The sequence below is a fragment of the Falco biarmicus genome, chromosome 13, assembly GCF_023638135.1.
Source record: "Falco biarmicus isolate bFalBia1 chromosome 13, bFalBia1.pri, whole genome shotgun sequence".
NCBI lineage: Eukaryota > Metazoa > Chordata > Aves > Falconiformes > Falconidae > Falco > Falco biarmicus.
This window is the reverse complement of record NC_079300.1, coordinates 11442192-11459086: the sequence shown is the minus strand read 5'-3', so window position 1 is coordinate 11459086 and position 16895 is coordinate 11442192. Positions and strand designations below refer to the sequence as shown.

Below are 16895 nucleotides of genomic sequence, written 5' to 3'. Positions count from 1 at the left end.
GGAATATGTGCAGCAAATAGCAGGAAGCCCAGTTAAGCACATCACCGTGCTTATCTAAGCCCAGTTAAACAAGTCTCCTGTGGCACAGCCCTACAGCTGCTAGCACAACCCATAAATGCTCCAAAGATGATCTCTAGCACTGGGATTGCTTTTCTTTGCAGTGTGTAGCCCCAGAAATTTCCATTCAATGGGTGTACATTCACAGGTGGAAGCTGGGGGGCTCACCCCAGCCTGGGATACCCCCAGCCGTCAGCAGGTTGCATGGAGGAGCCCCCTGGATCCTTGCATCCCCTGGATGCCTGAGGCAGCCCCCCAGCAAGCTGCACTGGTGGCTTGCCCTGCCCCAGGGGCTGCACTGCATGTTGCTCTGGGTGGAAGCCCGGCATGAGGCAGGGCTCCGTGGCTGGGCTTGACCACACATGTTGAGCCTGGGATGGGAGAGCGAGCGAGACGCTGTTTTCTCTGGCCCGAGAAGACAGCGATCTGTGTTTGTCTTCCGTGCTATCTCTCACACAGTGTTTGTTTTGCTTGTCGAGCATTTCAGGAGATAAAATGACCTAAAGAGAGATTATTTTATCCTAATTTAAGCTGTCAATTTATCACTGACTTCTGCTTGTCTGTGCCAGCAAGACAGCTTGCTCTGAGTCCCTGGGGAAACCTGAGCTAGAAAGTGAAAATTTGGGGGGGGATTTGCTGCAGTCTCACATCTAATCTGTGCTTATAACAGCAACTACAAGCTGCTCCCCTGCCCCCTGTGTCCTATTAGTTCCCATCACTATGGACTGGCTTGGTTTCCCAGGGGACTTCCCTCTCTTAACTGGGGGCTGGGGTTGTTTTTCTCGTTCCACAGGCTGGTGGAAGAGTTCATGCTGCTCGCGAACATGGCCGTGGCCCATCAGATCTACCGCTCCTTCCCTGAGAAGGCCCTTCTCCGCCGCCACCCCCCACCCCAAACCAAGCTGCTGAAAGACCTCATGGATTTTTGCAACCAAGTCGGCCTCAACATCGACTTCAGCAGCGCAGGGTCCCTGCAAGTGAGTGCACTGGCCTGGCAGGGAGCAGGGCCGTGAGGGCAAGGGGTGGGCACCTACGTGATGGCACGTTTGCAGCAGTGTGTGATTTATTCCCTGTCCCCCTCTGCCCAGGGAGAGATGACAGCTGTCCCATGCCAAAACAAAACACCTCCCTCACTTGCTCTTGACCCTGCCAGCACTGGGCAAGGGTGGCCCAACCTGTCCCAGTCAGCCATGTTGTACACAGAGCTTAGGACAGGACAGGGAGGACCTTGCAAGTGACTCCAGCACTGCCCTCTCTGCAATGGGAAGAATATTTCAGTGCAGGAGCACTTGCTGGGACACCCAGATTTCCTTTCCCTGCCTTCTCTTGGCAGGTCCTGGGCAGGTCATTTGCTCTGTAACCACAGAAGAAGTAGCTCTGCAAGGGGGTGTTTCTGTCTGGTCTGCTGAAGGTCTCAGGGAGGGCAGAGTAAGGAGTGGGGTGACTGGGAAGGACTGGAGAGCAGTGCTGGGAAAGGTCAGATGCAGCCAGTACGGGAGGTATCTGGCTGATCCTCTGCTGAGCGTGTCCTGAGGCTGAACTCCAGCTGAACAGCACAGCACAGGTTCCAGGATTTTCTTTACTCACTGCAACTGGACTGTGGATAATCCTCTGTTAATCCCATCCCCGCTGGCCTCCCGCACACCCCTCCATCAGCTGGGACTGCTTTCCCCGCTTGCTGGCTGTGCTGAGGCTATGTCAGCAGACATGGGGCTGCGCACTCAGCTCCTCTCCCGCACTCTGAACCCTCCAGCCCTCCCTTGCCACTAGCCCCAGGCAGTGACCTCCTGTGTCCGTGTCTCCAGAGTCCCATTAGTCCATGTGCTGAACCTCTCAGTAGCTGGATGGGAGCCAGGCTCAGGTCAGGTGAGGGGTTACAGGCACTCTCACATGCTGCACGTCTGGGGACAGAGCCAGCGGCCCCTGTGCCCCACGTGTTCCCTGCTGTTCACCCAAGGAGGTGGGTCAGTGATCAGAAGGTTTGTGTGTGCGGTCCTGTTGGGGCTGTTGAGACCAGAGCAAAGCCCCATTTCACATGAATTTTTTTGTTTATGAGGGAATTTGCAGGGAAAGGAGGAATTTGGCTTTGATGGCTGCTGTTTGCCTCAGTAAGGTCTGCCTGGGTCCCCCTACCACCACAGCTTGCCGGTACTGAATGCTCTCTCTCTTTTCTTCTCCAGAAAAGCTTAAATGAAACATTTGGTGCTGACAAATATGCCGAAGCCAGGAAGGAAGTGCTGACCCACATGTTCTCCAGGCCCATGCAGGTGAGAGCAGCACTGTGCTGTTGGACGTGTCTGGCTGTAGCTGTCTGCTGTGGCTCCATCTTCAGCCCGTGCTCCTCCTGTGTTACCGTAGCTGGTTCTTACACAGAGGGAGAGTGAATGGACACTGAACATGGTGCTGTGGAGCTGCCAGCAGCTTCCCCCAGTGCCTCCAGCCCCACGCAGTTGGCAGTGGGGGTGTCCCCCAGGCATCAGAGCTTCACTGGATGGCAGGGCCAGGCTGAGTCTTTCCTCGCCTCCCATAGTGCCCCTGTTATTACTGGTTGGGATGTTTCACCCTTGAGGTTGCATGCAGGGAGTTAGCAGACTCACAAGGACGCAGTCTGCTCTGTGAAGAGCTGGTCGTGGTTCATGTTTGTGCCATTTCTTCACATCATGGTATGCCAGCTGGTTCAAAGAAGGAATCAAGAGTGAGGATGATGTAGGGGAGCAAGGCCTGGCTATAAGCACATTCTGGTACTCAGACGTATGCTTGAAGCAAGGAGGTTCTGGAAACCCTTTGGTCTCCCTCCAGACCGGTCTCTTCAATGGAGGCTTGTGATGCTCACGCTGGTTATCATGTTTGGTGCGTCTGCAGCTCAGAATGCTTAGTCAGGTGCTTATCACTATCAAAAAAAGTTTTTGTGAAGCATCTGCCTTTCTGTTTGCAGCTGGGCTTAGCACGGTCTCTTCTGAGGGAAGTCCTACCCCACAGGGAGAAGGGGCATGTTCCTGAAGTGGTCTCTCTGCTGTGGCCTGCTTATCGCTGCAGGAATGAATCATCTTCCCAACATCACTCATTTGACTGTCACTCTTCTAATTAGCTTATTTGCTCCATTTACTCATTAGCAGTTTCCTGAAGTCTTGCCATACTTCAGTGACTTAATGCTTGCTTGCAAGTGGGTTTGGGGACTGAAGCTGTTTAGTAAATCACCCCTTGTGTATGTGTCCAGCGCAGTAATGCTGCTTTGTAAAGTACAGGGAGCGTTCTCTGGAGCTGGCTGTGTTGTCCCAGATCCCATGTTCTGCTTTGGCTTGTCCTGATCCCTTCTGTCACATCTTCCTTCTGTGGTAGAAGGGGTTCTGGTGTCATGAATTTCTTGGGGTCCTTCTCTGATTCTGCTGACGGTGGCTCAAGCCTGCGCTTTGCCAGCAGCAGCATGTGGAGCAAGCCCAGCTGCTGGCCAGGATGGATGAGCAAGGAGAAGATAATTTGATTCTGCAGTGGCACTGAGGAATAGATGAGCTTTTTGGGACCCACTGACTTGCTGAGATTTTGCCTCTGTGGTCTGCTGAGGCTGTGTTGAGATACTTCCCAGTGGCTCTTGTTAAGATTTAGCCCTGTGGATATGTTAGATCCGTATGTGAAACAGGTTTCAGAAGTTTTGGGAATGAAGTTTTCTGCAGAGTAGATACCAGACAGAGTTTGGGGAAGAAGAAGGAGGAACTTTTGAAGGAAGTATTGCACAAGACATGATGTTGGCAGGAACTAGACTCGTTTCATTGTCAGAAGACCAAGATGCCTGTGCGTTCAGGTGTGCTGCGCAGTCCGCTCATGCCTGGCAAACCTCCTGTCTAGCACACTCCCGTAATGGGCAAACCCAGTTTACAGCTAAGCCCATCAGCCCTGCAGGGCAGCCTGTGTCTGGTTGGTGAGCAGCGTTCCCATCTGCTGGCATTCCTGTCCTCTGGCACTCCCCGGCAGGATGGTACTGCTGTGCATGATGGGGTGCTCTAATTATTGGAAGTGGTACGTGAGCCAGAAGCAGCAGAAACCTGTCTTGATCCTGGGATGAGCTTATGCAGTTGGCCGTTTGCTGAACTGTTGTTTAGTTTGTAAATTGAATTTCAGACTTGACCAAAGCCATCGATCAGGTGAGCAGACACTCCCCTCCCACCTTTAGGGCCACTTTTCAGTCTGACCCAGGATGTGCTCACAGCAGTGGATCTGTATGACCTTATGGAAGGACCAGGGCGCTACAGGGGTGAGAGACATCAGTGTTGCTCTTTGCAGTCTCTGGTCCCTGACCACACTCACTGTGAGCTCCCCCAAACTGTGAGCACTTCAGATTCCCACTGTTGTTCCTACTGCTAAATGCAGAGGATGAGTGGTTTAAAGCGGGGTCAGTACCTCTCAGAAGGGGCAGGCAGCTACCGGGTGGACGGAGCTTTCTCTGGGAGGAGGAGTTTTTGCTGTCTGCCACCAGTATTATTAGAGCAGATGGAAGAACTGGCCTCTTCCTGCCCATGTCCCTGGGTGTCACAGTCCCTCATGAGGGAGAGGACAGATCTGAGTGTTGGCAGCTGCAGAGCACAGCCACACAGGGGCTCACACTGGCGTTGAGGGCTGGGCCATCGCTCTGACAGATGGTGGGGCGAGACCATCTGGCCAGGGCACTGAATTGTCACCTGTATCCCTGCACACATCTCAGCTCCCAGTGATAAAGCTGGTGTTTCAGGGACAAGGCTGCAGTTAAATCAGCCAAAACATCAGGTTTAACTCATGGTCACACCAAGCCTGCATCTCCCATCTTCACTGCATGCTGGGGGTCAAGACATCAGCCTCTTGGAGGAGGAGGGAGATGGCAAGCAACTGGCAGTGCATGTGTCTGGGGGAGAACCTCGACTGCCATGCCAGGAGACTTGTAACAGATGAAGGAGCAGCGACATACCATTTTTCAGGGGCTCAGTCAGTCAGGGATTCAATCTGTCCATGAGAGCAAAGCCGCCCCTGGCTGGCTGGGGCTGATTTATTTCTAGGCTCCTCACAGTTCTCTGGGGATTGTGGCAAACCCTGGGGATTTGAGACCACTTGTGAGTCAAACCTGTTAAGGAGAAAACATCTACTTTATGCCAGGCTGATGTCACTGGGTAGTGCTGTCACAGTGGCAAGGACGGGTGTCAGATATGTGTCAGACTGGGCTCCTGCAGTGTGTCACCTTACTACAGCCCAGAGGAGTATTCTTTGCTACGATACCCAAGCTGATGCCAACATCAGTGAGGGCCATGAGCTGCCAAAAGGGTGTCGGAAGTGGTGCTGGACCCAGCAGCAGCTGGGTTTGGCCAGCGCATCCATCTGGAAGAAGAGCCCCAGACAACAGAAAGCAGCATGGGGCCTTCAGCATCTTTTCTAACTTGAAACAAGGCAGGGGTTGCCCTGCACTGCATAGGGAAGGGATGAGCCCTCTCAGCAGCTTTCCTGTAGCAGGGATTTTGACCTGTGCTCTGCTTTCTACCTACCTGACATTGCAGGCACCTTCCTGCCTTCCACCCAGGAGCCTGGCATAAGTGCCTATAGACTACCTGTAATTTCATGCTATCTGTCTGCACAAAGGCACTCATCTTCTCCCACGGCAGCCTCCAGTGCTCGGCGTGTCTCCCTGCCCAGCCACGCAGAGCCTTGTTCGGTTGGAGCCGAGCTAATTGAGTGGAGACTGTACTTTATGGAGTCCATCAGAAACAATTTAATTCTGGGTTGTGGAAATTGGCAGCCACCACAGCTCCTATCCCAGCTCTTGGGTCTCATAAGGCTGGGACTGATGCTGCTTTTTTTAACCTGCTCTATTTACTTGCCCGGATCAGTGCGTTGCTGCTCAGCAGGAGCTGGCTGTGCCGCTGGGCTGGAGAGTAGAGGATACAGCTGCCCAAACTGTGGATCCCAGGACGGCTCTGTAATCAGAGCTGGCTACTCCTGTTTTTTTTAAATCACTTGCTCTTATTTTTAAATGGGTTCATTCAATCGCCACTGTGCCGTGACCCCGCTGCAACCTCCCTGACCCACACAGCCTCCCCTCCCCGCCTGGGCTCAGCCCCCGTTGTTTTCCCAGCCCTGAGGGCTGGTGTTTCACAGATGTAAAAATAAAAGCTATAACATGTGGGATAGCAGGGGCAGCACAGCCAGGAGAGGTTCCTCCTGAAGAGGCTGCTGGGCAGCACGGTGTCACCACAGCCCCAGCGTTTGTTTAGATGGGCAATCCAAGCCCTCGGCTTCCCAGCTGTCATCGTGGGATGGAGCAGCAGGGATCACAGCAGGACTGTCTCCTCCTCTTTGGTGAACATAGGAACCAGTCATCCCAGCCCCCAGTGCTCTCCAAGCAGGTGCAATGGGTGTGCAGAGCCTGCAGCCAGACCCAGAACCAAAGAGCCTGGCACAGGAGCTGCTCTGTGAGACCCCTTGTTGGGAGAGCATCTGCAGTGGGCACGGGAGAGGCTGGGCTCTCCCCTGGAAGACAGGGGCATGGGGAATGAGCCCCAGGGCCTGAGCAGAAGCAGGAGACTGCTCTAAACCCGTGTGTGACATGAAAGTTGATGCAATCCTTGGGGCCAGGCAAGGTCAGCTGGCAGCCAGCAGCTCCCTGCAGTGGCTTTGCCTGCTTCGCTCGGTGTTCAGTTCCTGCAGTGCCCACCTTGTCCCTCGCAGCCCAAACTAAGCAGCAGATGAAGGACCATCGGCTGCTGGAGCTCTGCCTCACAGACACAGACCCCTCCAGCCTCATGCAGGGTCCTGCCACCATCCTTGCTCACACCCTTCCCTCGCTTCTCGCCCCTTTCAGATGGCACTCTACTTCTGTACCGGCATCCTGGAGGACGAGACCTTATTTCGCCACTATGCCCTGAACGTGCCCTTCTACACACACTTCACCTCGCCCATCCGCCGCTACGCGGACATCATCGTACACCGTCTCCTCTCTGCCTCACTCGGTGGGTGCCATCCAGCCACTTGTGGAGCAGCTCTGGGTGCTGCAAGGGGAAGGGATGGCCGTGCCGGGCACAGGCAGGAGTCCTGGGTTCCTGCCTTGCCTGCCACAGGTGCTTGAAGTCTGTGTCCCACAGGGCAGCTCCCTGGCAGGGGGACATGGGACACGGAAGCATGAGCTGGGCATCTGGGTCATGGGTGCCATGGCATGGCTTTGGAGTAGGAGGGAACATGGGCACATCGTTGTCACTGGTCCCCTTCCCAGGTGCCAGCTCCCCCATCAGGATGGAGAAAGAGGCCGTCCAGAGGCAAGCAGATCACTGCAACGACCGGAAGATGGCTTCCAAGAGGGTGCAGGAGCTCAGCGCTGACCTCTTCTTCGCCATCTTTGTCAGGGTAAGAGCCAAGACTATCTTCCCCTGAGGCACCTCTGGATTTCCCCGTGAAAGCTCAGCCTAGATGCCACCAGGCAGAGGGCTCTGTGGCTGCCCAGCTGGCCTTGGGGAAGGCAAACAGTGAGGGGATGCACTGAGCAACCACCAGCGCCGGACCTCCAGGACCTGGAGGCACTGGCTCCCCTTGGGGACGACTGCGTGGGGGATGCCGGTGCAGTGACAGCCCTGTTTTGGCAGGAGTGTGGTCCTCTGGAGTCAGAGGCCATGGTGATGGGTGTTCTGAATGAGGCCTTTGATGTCCTTGTGCTGAAGTTTGGAGTCCAGAAGCGCATCTACTGCAATGTGAGTACCTCACCAGTGTGAGACAGTGCCAGTATTGCCTCACCAGAGAGGGCTGCAGCAGCCTGGCATCATTGGAGGCAGGGGCTGTCCTGGTGCCCTTCTGTGCTGGCCCTGCAGCTGGCAGAGCTACACCTGAGCCAGGCTGGACAGTGGGGAGGGGGCCTGAATGGGGTTTCCCCTCCATCCCTCAGCCCCAGGCAGGCACGAGGGGCTGGGGGGTCCGGAGCAGCCCAGCTCTGAGGACCAGCCTCTCCCTGCTCTGTGCTGGGAGTGATCTAGTCTGGGTAAAAGGGAATAAAGAGATTCAGGGGAACAGAGATCAACACGGAGCTGAAGTGAGGAAAGGGAGTGAGGCTGGTTTTGATTTCGTTTAATCAGATGGTATATCTGGGGCTGTGACAGCACCTGGTTATATGTCTGGCAATGACACCTTTAAACAGGACATATAGCGTGATATATGGGCTGTTTGTGTATCACAGCAGTCCCTGATTTTTGTGCTGGGCTCAGGTTCACAGGCTGCTGCATCCCAGTTGTTAAAGAGCTGCAGAGACAAGGTGCTGGGCAAAAGCAGCGTTGTCCACAGGCAAAGTGGAGAGGGAGAGCTGGGGGGTGGGGGGGGGGAGGGGGATGTTGTCATGGCCACAGGCTGTTCCCAACTCTCTGCCTGCCTGCAGGCGCTGCCCTTGCTGGGCTTCCGCTTCCAGAAGGTGGGGAAGAAGCCAGAGCTGACACTCATGTGGGAGCCAGAGAAGCTGGAGCAGGAATCTGTTCACCAGGTAAGACTCTGCAGCACGGGATTGTCTCGCAACACTATTGGGTTGGCATAGAAGCTGTGTGCAACATGTGGATCCCATGATGTCTGCAGGGACGAGTCCAGGAGTCGGGACTGCCTTACAGGCTGTCAAGTCCTGCTGTCCCTCTGTGTCCCCTCCCCAGTGAGCCCGACCTCAGCCTCAACCTCCTCTGCCAGCCAGCCCCACTCCATCCCATCGCTGCCCCCGCATCTGACCCCTCCATAGCCTTCAGACTCTGCCCTGCCTGCTCTGCACCCTGCCTCCCAATTCAGTTTCCTCCAGGAATTAAATTAACATGCTGTTTACTTCCTTTTTCCAGATCATCAATTAAGATGTTAAGTAAGATCAGGCCTAAGACAGTGCTTGCCTAGACTCTTTCCCCCCATCCTGGCATTCCTTGCCTCCTCACAGGCACAGCCCTTCCTTCGGATTTCCATCCCTGTGATAGGGTTGAAACCCAATTAGGATTTTTTTAAGTCAGACTTCCTGAGATGCAGTGTCAAATGGTTTAACAGCATCTAGAAATATCTCTCTTGTGTCCCTGTCATCTATTAACTTGGTAACTTAATCAAAGGGAGCAGTTGCGTTTGTCTGGCTTGATTAAGTGGTGCTTCTTTGCCAACTTTTGTCTGGCGTTGCTATAAAATCACAGCTGTGTTGACTGCTGTGATCCCTGCCTGCTGCCTGGGCAGAGATGGGAGGGCTGAGAGCTGAATCCCAACCTCTCCCTGCACTCTTTGGGGGGCTCTGCACTTGAACCCCATTTCCAGCCAAGCCCAGCGCAACCTTCTCCACTTAGGGCTAGATGAAAAGGATTCCTGATACAGGGCCAGGCTGACCCTCCCAGCTGGTGTGATGCATGTCCCGGGGAACCCCTTCCTTCCCAGGGGAGATGTTTTGGTCAGAGCTGGCTGAGCTCCCTGGCTGCTGCAGGCAGCTGTGAAGCTGAGCTTTCCTTTCTCAGCTTGGCTCAGAGAAGCACCCCTGGATGTGGCCCGAAGTGTCCTCAGCTCCTCCTTTCCTACAGGAACGGGTATCACTTACACCCTAGCAGGGACCCGCATGAAAAATAACACCCCAGCATGAGCAGGGCCCATTTTGGTTAAGAAACACTCAGCAATAGAGAAAACTCCTCCACGAACCCTCCACATCTCCTAAGAAAACACCAGAGCCCTCCCCTGGGAGCAGGCTCTGAGCTGTCCTCCAAGCCAGCCGATCCCCAGGTTGATAAATCTTCAGCCCCTAGATGAGCTGGATCCCCAGGAGCTGTGCTGAACCACAGGAGATGTCACCCAGACACCCCGTAACACTGACCACCCCCAGCTCCCTGCCTGGCCCTGGTGCCTGGCCTCTGCTTCTCGTTTTGGCTCAGCCTGGCCAGGCAGCAGGAACGTCAGGGAAGGCTGTTTGTGGGAAGCTGTGCAAGGGTCTGAGCTGGCTGGCCCCACCAGGGAGAGGAGGTGTTGCCCCCATCTCTCCCTGGGCTCCAGGAGATGTCCAGGACCTCAGTGGGTATTACTCGGGGCTTGTGTGTGAGGTGGATCTAAGACCTGAGGGATTTGATGTGAAATAATGCAGTTCCCCGGCGGTTCAGCAAAGGGATGAGGCAGGGTTGCAAGGTAGAGCCCTGATAGTCCCCATAGACTCCCTGAGACGTGGGGGGCTGCCCCATGGCCACCGCCTCTCGCACTGCTGCCAGCTGGGGCGGGCAGGGGGCTGGGGCGAGGTAGCCAGCAGCTATCTGCGCAGCCATCTGTAAACGGATTTCCCTGCGGTTTGCTCTTCGCTGGCCACTTTGATACGTTTAAGTCTCAATGAGATTTTCCTGCTCTGAATGATTAATCTGGAGTGGCCAGCGCTGGATGAGCTGGGCAGGGTTTGACAAGGTTATGCCAGTGGCTCTGTGCCCGCTCCTGCTGCGGGCCAGCCCCGAGCAGATGGCCCCATCGAGCCCTGCTGCAGTGCAGGGCTGGGGGACAGGCTCCAGGAGGCAGAGTCCCCAGATGCCTGGCCATGGTCCCGGGGCAGCCCCTTGCTGGTGTCCCAGCCAGCCTGTTAGCCGTGCCTTGTGGATAGACCTGATTGATGCTTTTTGCTTCTAATCCGCACAATGGAGTCAGAGGACCGGGCAGGTGGCGCATTCCTGAACAGGAGGGATTGATTTTCTGGGGTCTTTATTCCCTTGTGTCTCTCTCATCCTCCATTGTGCTCCCTTCCTGGGTCTCCTTTTGCTGTGGGGGCATGGAGGGGTTGTTCCCTCCTCAAGGGATGCAGAGAAAATGCTGAGCATCATGTGGAAAACCCTTGTCACCGCAGCTCACCATTGGCGCTCGGCCAGGTTGCTTCATTAAGGGATGATGTACATTCTCTGGCTGGAGAAGGGAGATGCAGGCAGGCGGCTTATGGGGAGTTTGGGACCAAAAGCCAAGGCCCATGCTGCTTCCCAGACTGTGCAAAGAACAAGACTGGGGCCTGGTCGGGCTCGAATAAGTGAGGATGTTTTGGGATGCTCATTTAGGTCAGTTTGGGTTCCCTGGCTGGCTTCACAGCCCAGTGGTGTTGCCCTTGAAAATGCCGTATCCAGCCCCAGGAGCACCCTGGACCCCAGCAGAGCTATCTGAAGCCGTACTGCCCCATTCCCCGGCTTCCGATGGGTGCTGCAGTGCTGCTGGCAAAAGCCAGCGTGACTCTAAGCAAATCCTGGTATGGTGCCAAGCCACCTGAAAAACCCTTTTCTCTCCCTTGCTGAAGGTGATCACCATTTTCACACTGGTGGAGGTCGTGCTGACGTCAGATGGTGTCCCACTGAAGTACAGCGCCCTGCTCAAGAGACCAAGCCTCAGATAACTGAGCGTCGTAGGCTGTGCGTGCTCCCTGCTGCCCATGCTTTCTCACCTCCCAGGCCCTGCACCAGCATCTGCCGGGGACCGAGGAAACCCATGAGGAGTTTGGGGTTTTTGAGTTTTAAAACTGATACCATTTTATTTCTGGTTTGGATTTTAACTCCGGCTGGGAATGGGACTCAGGGCTTGAGCCTCCCCCAGAGAGAGCATTTCTACTCTCGGATATTTTTAGCTTGATGCTTTCTTTTTTTAAGGCAGCGGTGTCTGTCCCCAGCCACCTCGGGTGCCCATGGTGAGGGCTGAGTGGGGACACATATCCTCAGGAGTGGAGAGTGGCTGGCTCCACATCCCAGGTGGGATGTGGTGGGATGCAGCCATGGGGCTGTGCAGGAGGGTTTCTTGCAGGGTTGTGTGTCATGTAATAAAAGCCGGGTCAGCAGCTGCATGGGGGGCTTGCGCAGGTTTTATTTTGTCTTTTCCGTGTTCCCCCAGCCAGGAATCCCAGCAATAACTCGTCTCCCAGGCAGCCCTGTGCCTTTCTCTGCCTGCCACTTCCTAGGCATTGCGAAATCCAAACAGCCTCACAGCCTCCCCAAGCCCCAGGGTGTGCTGGGCTGGAGGGCATGGGGGATCAGGTGGACATGTGCTCCCGGCTCCTGCTCCGAGGGCTAATCCCTCAGTCTGAGCCTTCACCGGGAGCCACCAGCTGCCTGCTCCAGGCCCTCACACCCTGGCCTCCAGCCTAACCTCACTCGGGGACCCTGCAGCACCACGTCCTTGCTTCTCCCTGCTGCTCAAGAGGGCATCCAGCCCCTCTGCAGTCTCCAGGCGCCTCTGCCTGCTCCCTGTCCCCACGTCCCCTACCCGTGCCATGCAGGATGTCTCCAGGGGCATGGGCTGTTTCGACAGCCTCCAATTCATCACCCCCGTGGGGACAGGCAGCCACAAGCAGTGGCTGGTGGAGGGATTGACGTATGGCGAGGGATGGGGGATCGGGCTCTGGGATGGGTCAGGTCTGGGCGCAGCAGGCTCTCCAGGAGCTGGCGAGCCATGAAAGCCACCGGGGTCACCTGCATGGGCATCACCTTCGGACGTGGGAGTGGGTGGGAGCAGCCTGCCTGTTCCTGCCCAGGTCTCCTGCTCCTTGTCGGGTGCTGGTGACGTGGGGCTGTTCCCTGCCCACAGTAGGCACCTTGCTGGGCAGGTGTGCTGGCACGGGCTGCCCCAGTGTGATGGGCACCAGCTGTCCCAGGACCTGACGGGCAGTATATATATATATATATATGTCGCCCGGGAGAAGGGGACCTGCGGACACTGACACCAAAAGCAAGATGTCCTCCCCCTACCCCTCAGCCCAGTGTCCCCTTCCTTGGGTTTGTCTCAAGGGAAACAAGGCCAGTCCAGCCCTGCCCTGCTCAGTCCGTCTGCAAAAACAGCACTTTGCCCTGCGGCCTCCCTGCCGCTCCCTGGGGTCCTGCAGCAGCCACCCCCATGGGAGCCGGGCGCCACGAGGTGGCCCAGCCCCCAGGGACGGGCTGGAGGTCCTCCCTGGCTGGTGGGGGGCAGGGATGGCCCCAGGGGGGGCTGGGGGCACTGGGAGGGCCCTGGGCAGGGCTGGGAGATAGTCCCTGAATGTTATCAGCCCATCGTCTCACCCACAGCAGGGCTCAGCCCCCACCCCGGCGGGACAGGGAAGGGCGATAAAGGGCTGTCCCCCTGCCCCGGGCACAGGCAGCATTTGGGGAGGGAACCAGGGTGGGCAGCATGAGGCGGCCGCTCTCCCCTGGAACCTGCCTTCTCCTCTGCCTCCTTGCCTGGCTCACTGCTGCAGCCTCAGGTGATGGCGTGGGTGGGACAGGGAGGGTGAGAGCCCTGGGTGGGGGGTGCTGGGGCTGGTGCCACTTCCCTGGGGGTCTCCAGGGACCCTGTCACCTCCCCATGGGATACCAGCAAAGGCAAACCCTCCTGGCCACCTCAGGGTGGTTTGAGACCCCAGCCTTTGAATGGGTTTGTCTCAGCCCCCAGCAAAGCGGGCCCTGCCCCGGCCCCCCCCCGCCCCGCTGCCCCCTCGGTGGCTTTGGAGCAGGTGGCTCAGTAGCCGCACCAGCTGCAGTTGGCTGGACTTGCTGCGGGGGGCTGAGGCACGGGCACCTCGTCCCCTCTGCTGAGAGGCACGAGGAACTTCCCCGGCAAACCGTGCCTCAGTTTCCCCCTCTGCAGATGGGCTCTGGGCAAGGCCAAGGGCTGCCAGAGACTGGGCTGATCCCCAAAGGGCTCCTGGCCCCACCGAGGCCCCCATGGAGGGGCTCACAGCAGCTGAAATCACCTTGGGTGGAGATGCCCACCCATGCCCCCAGCTCTGCTTTCACCTCCAGATACTGAGAAGACCCCGGGCTACTGGAACGAAGGGGCCAGGAGGAGGCTGGAGTCAGCCCTGGCATTGCAGCCGGCAGCACGGCCGGCCAAAAACATCATCCTCTTCATGGGTGACGGTGAGTCCCCAGGGTCCCAGCCAGGCCCGGCAGCTCCACAGCAGCCAGGGGACGTGGCTGCTGGGAAGGTGGGGCTGGTGCAGGTCCCCTCCTCCCTGGCCAGCCCCGGGTAATTCCTGGGGAGCACAGGACCGTCCCTGGTCCCGGCCCCTTGCCACCCCGTGGCTCTGCCGTGCCCGCAGGCATGGGGCTGCCCACCATGTCGGCAGCTCGGATCTACAAGGGGCAGCTGGCCGGCGGCTCGGGCGAGGAGAGCATCTTGGCCATGGAGACCTTTCCCCACGTGGCGCTGGCCAAGGTGAGTGGGGCAGTGCCGGGGGCTGGCCCTGCTGGCCCTGCCCGAAACCCACTGGCCCCTGCTTGCCTCCAGACCTACACCATCGACCGGCAGGTGCCCGACAGCGCTGGCACGGGCACAGCCTACCTCTGCGGGGTGAAGACCAATGCCAAGACGCTGGGGCTGAGTGGGGCGGCTGTCTATGGCAAATGCCGCACCGCCTTTGGCAATGAGGTGGACTCCATCCTGCATCGGGCCAGGCTAGCGGGTACGGGGCAGCAGGCAACCCTGTCGGAGAGCCTGGCATGGCCATCCTGTGCCGTGCAGGGCTGGAGGGGGTCCCTGTAAACCCTTGCCCGCACCGCAGGCAAGTCGGTGGGCATCGTGACAACCACGCGGGTGCAGCACGCGTCCCCTGGGGCAGCCTATGCCCACTCGGCCAGCCGGAGCTGGTACGCCGACGCCGACATGCCCAAGGAGGCGTTGCGGGATGGCTGCAAGGACATCGCCTATCAGCTGGTGCACAACACGGATATCAACGTGAGCTGGGGAGCGGGCGTGGGAGGGAGGGGACGTGGGGAGCACTGGGAGGGTCTGCTGAGCTCCCCAGCAGGTGATCCTGGGTGGCGGGAGGATGTACATGACCCCCAAGCGGACCCCAGACCCTGAGTACCCGGAGGACCCGGCTCAGAATGGTACCAGGAAGGATGGCCTCAACTTGATTGCGGAATGGCTGAGCGCCAAGCAGGTACTGCGCTGGGGCGGAGGGGATGTGGCGCCAGGCAGGGCGCACGTACCCTTGGCACCGGCTTTGTTCTCGCTGGCAGGGTGCCCGCTACGTCTGGGACAAGAAGGGCCTGGATGCGGTCGAGGAGGACTCTGTGAGCCACCTGATGGGTAAGAGCATCATCGCCTACACAACCAGCGACGCGTCCTCCTCCTCCCTACTGTGGGGGCGCTGGCCAGGGCACGAAGCAGCACTGACATGGACCCCCCCACCCCACTCCCCAAGGCCTTTTTGAGCCCAAGGACATGAAGTATGAGCTGAACCGCAACACCTCCACAGACCCCTCCATCGTGGAGATGACAGAGAAGGCCATCCGCATCCTGCGCAGGAACCCCAATGGCTTCTTCCTTTTCGTGGAAGATGAGTAGCCCCAGCAGGGCAGCGTGGCTGGGGCTGGGGTGGGATGTGGGTCCTGGGAGCAGGCGGGCATCCCAGGAGACCAGGGAAAGGGTGACAGTCATGTTCCGCATGCAGGTGGCAGGATCGACCACGGCCACCACAGCGGCAGGGCCAAGCAGGCGCTGATGGAGGCCGTCATGCTGGACCGGGCAGTGGCACGGGCTGGTGAGCTTACCTCCCCCTCCGACACCTTGACCATCGTGACAGCCGATCACTCCCATGTCTTCACCTTTGGGGGCAACACGCTGCGTGGCACCTCCATCTTTGGTGGGTCTCAGGCAGGGGCAGTGAGCATCCCTGTTCCCACCTCCCCCTTTTGTTCCCACCGGAGGCTGAGCTGGCCCAGGTGGGGAGCTGGGGAGTGGTACCTGGCTGGGACAGGGGTTGACAATGTCTTTCCCTGTGCCAGGGCTGGCCCCCAAGAAAGCCAAGGACAAGAGAGCCTACACCAGCATCCTCTATGGCAACGGTCCTGGCTACAGCATCCGTGATGGGGGCCGCCCAGCCGCCAGCCTCCCCACTGCAGGTAGGAGTCAGCTGGGGATGGGATGGGGGCACGGGGTGGTGGGGGCAGCAGCCCACGGGCATGGCCACTGGGGCTGCACAGGGTCCTGGTACCACTGCATGGCTGGGCAGGAATCACCCTGACGCCAGGTGATGGGAGCTGCCCCCCATCCCTACAAGCAGGGCACCCTGCTGCCCCCCACCCCATTTCTCCTGCCCCCCTGCAGAGGACAAGGACTACAGGCAGCAGGCAGCCGTGCCTCTGGAGGTGGAGACCCACAGCGGGGAGGACGTGGTGGTGCTGGCCCAGGGCCCCATGGCCCACCTCTTCCACGGGGTGCAGGAGCAGCACTATATCGCCCATGCCATGGCGTACGCCGCCTGCCTCGAGCCCTATGCTGCTGAGCCCGGGTGCAGGGCAGCCCGCAGGGCCTCCCACGGCACCCAGTGCTCCCCACACCCCCTGCTCGCCCTCCTGGCCCTCTGCCTGGCTGCCCACATGGTGGGGGGCTGAGAGCCCCTGGACAAGCCCAACTTCAACCTGGGCTGCCCAGCCCCAACGAGTGACCCACAGACACCCCATCGAGGGTCTTGGCAGCCAGGTCCCTGCTGTGGCCAGGATCAAGGGATGCAATAAAACACAGGTTGTTCAACTCCATCTGCTGTGCGAGGGTTTGCAGCGACAGTTGCCTTCTAAAGTGCTGCCAGTGCCTCAGTTTCCCCAAGTGGTCAAGGCTTCTACTTCCCCACCCCCCCCACCCCCCAGGACCAGTGTTGGAGTAAAGGAGGTGATGAAATGAGGGTGAGGGGAGCCACCCCCTCCCCAGCTTTGCCAGGCTGGGGCACAGTACACCAGCATCGGTACCAGCAAGGGCTGAGAAAAGAGCAGAGTTTTAGTCCTATCTGCGGATTTATTGCTCGAGGAAGTGCTGGGCAGAGAGCAGGGCTGCTCGGTGACCCCAGGTGCTCCTGAACCCCCCATCCTCCCAGGTCGGATGCTCAGTGCTGCCTGTGTCACCCCCAGCACAGCCCTGCCTGGCACTGC

General features: G+C 58.2%; 2 protein-coding genes across 3 annotated transcripts in view; both read left to right on the top strand.

Moving 5' to 3' along the window:
- DIS3L2 (DIS3 like 3'-5' exoribonuclease 2) overlaps positions 1-11836 on the top strand; it is a 195990-nt gene extending 184154 nt beyond the window's left edge. For both annotated transcript variants that reach the window (XM_056358435.1, XM_056358436.1), the window contains 7 exons: positions 851-1034; positions 2238-2324; positions 6875-7022; positions 7283-7413; positions 7650-7754; positions 8429-8530; positions 11300-11836. In XM_056358435.1, the coding sequence (XP_056214410.1) occupies positions 851-1034; positions 2238-2324; positions 6875-7022; positions 7283-7413; positions 7650-7754; positions 8429-8530; positions 11300-11395 (853 nt within the window). In that variant the 3' untranslated portion in view covers positions 11396-11836. The remainder of the gene's footprint in view (positions 1-850; positions 1035-2237; positions 2325-6874; positions 7023-7282; positions 7414-7649; positions 7755-8428; positions 8531-11299) is intronic.
- Positions 11837-13300: 1464 nt separating this feature from the next.
- Positions 13301-16367, top strand: LOC130158367 (intestinal-type alkaline phosphatase-like). Its single transcript, XM_056359061.1, has 10 exons — positions 13301-13883; positions 14066-14181; positions 14254-14428; positions 14528-14700; positions 14774-14908; positions 14988-15057; positions 15173-15311; positions 15405-15613; positions 15756-15872; positions 16078-16367. The coding sequence occupies exons 1-10, from the start codon at positions 13739-13741 to the stop codon at positions 16362-16364; spliced, it is 1566 nt and encodes a 521-aa protein (XP_056215036.1). The 5' UTR covers positions 13301-13738; the 3' UTR covers positions 16365-16367.
- The last annotated feature ends 528 nt before the right edge of the window (positions 16368-16895 follow it).

Coding starts and splice junctions, on each gene's coding strand:
- LOC130158367 (XM_056359061.1), top strand. CDS start 13,739: ATGCCCCCAGCTCTGCTTTCACCTCCAGATACTGAGAAGACCCCGGGC. Junction 14,429..14,527: donor GCATCGGGCCAGGCTAGCGG/GTACGGGGCAGC, acceptor CCCGCACCGCAG/GCAAGTCGGTGGGCATCGTG. Junction 15,873..16,077: donor CGCCAGCCTCCCCACTGCAG/GTAGGAGTCAGC, acceptor GCCCCCCTGCAG/AGGACAAGGACTACAGGCAG.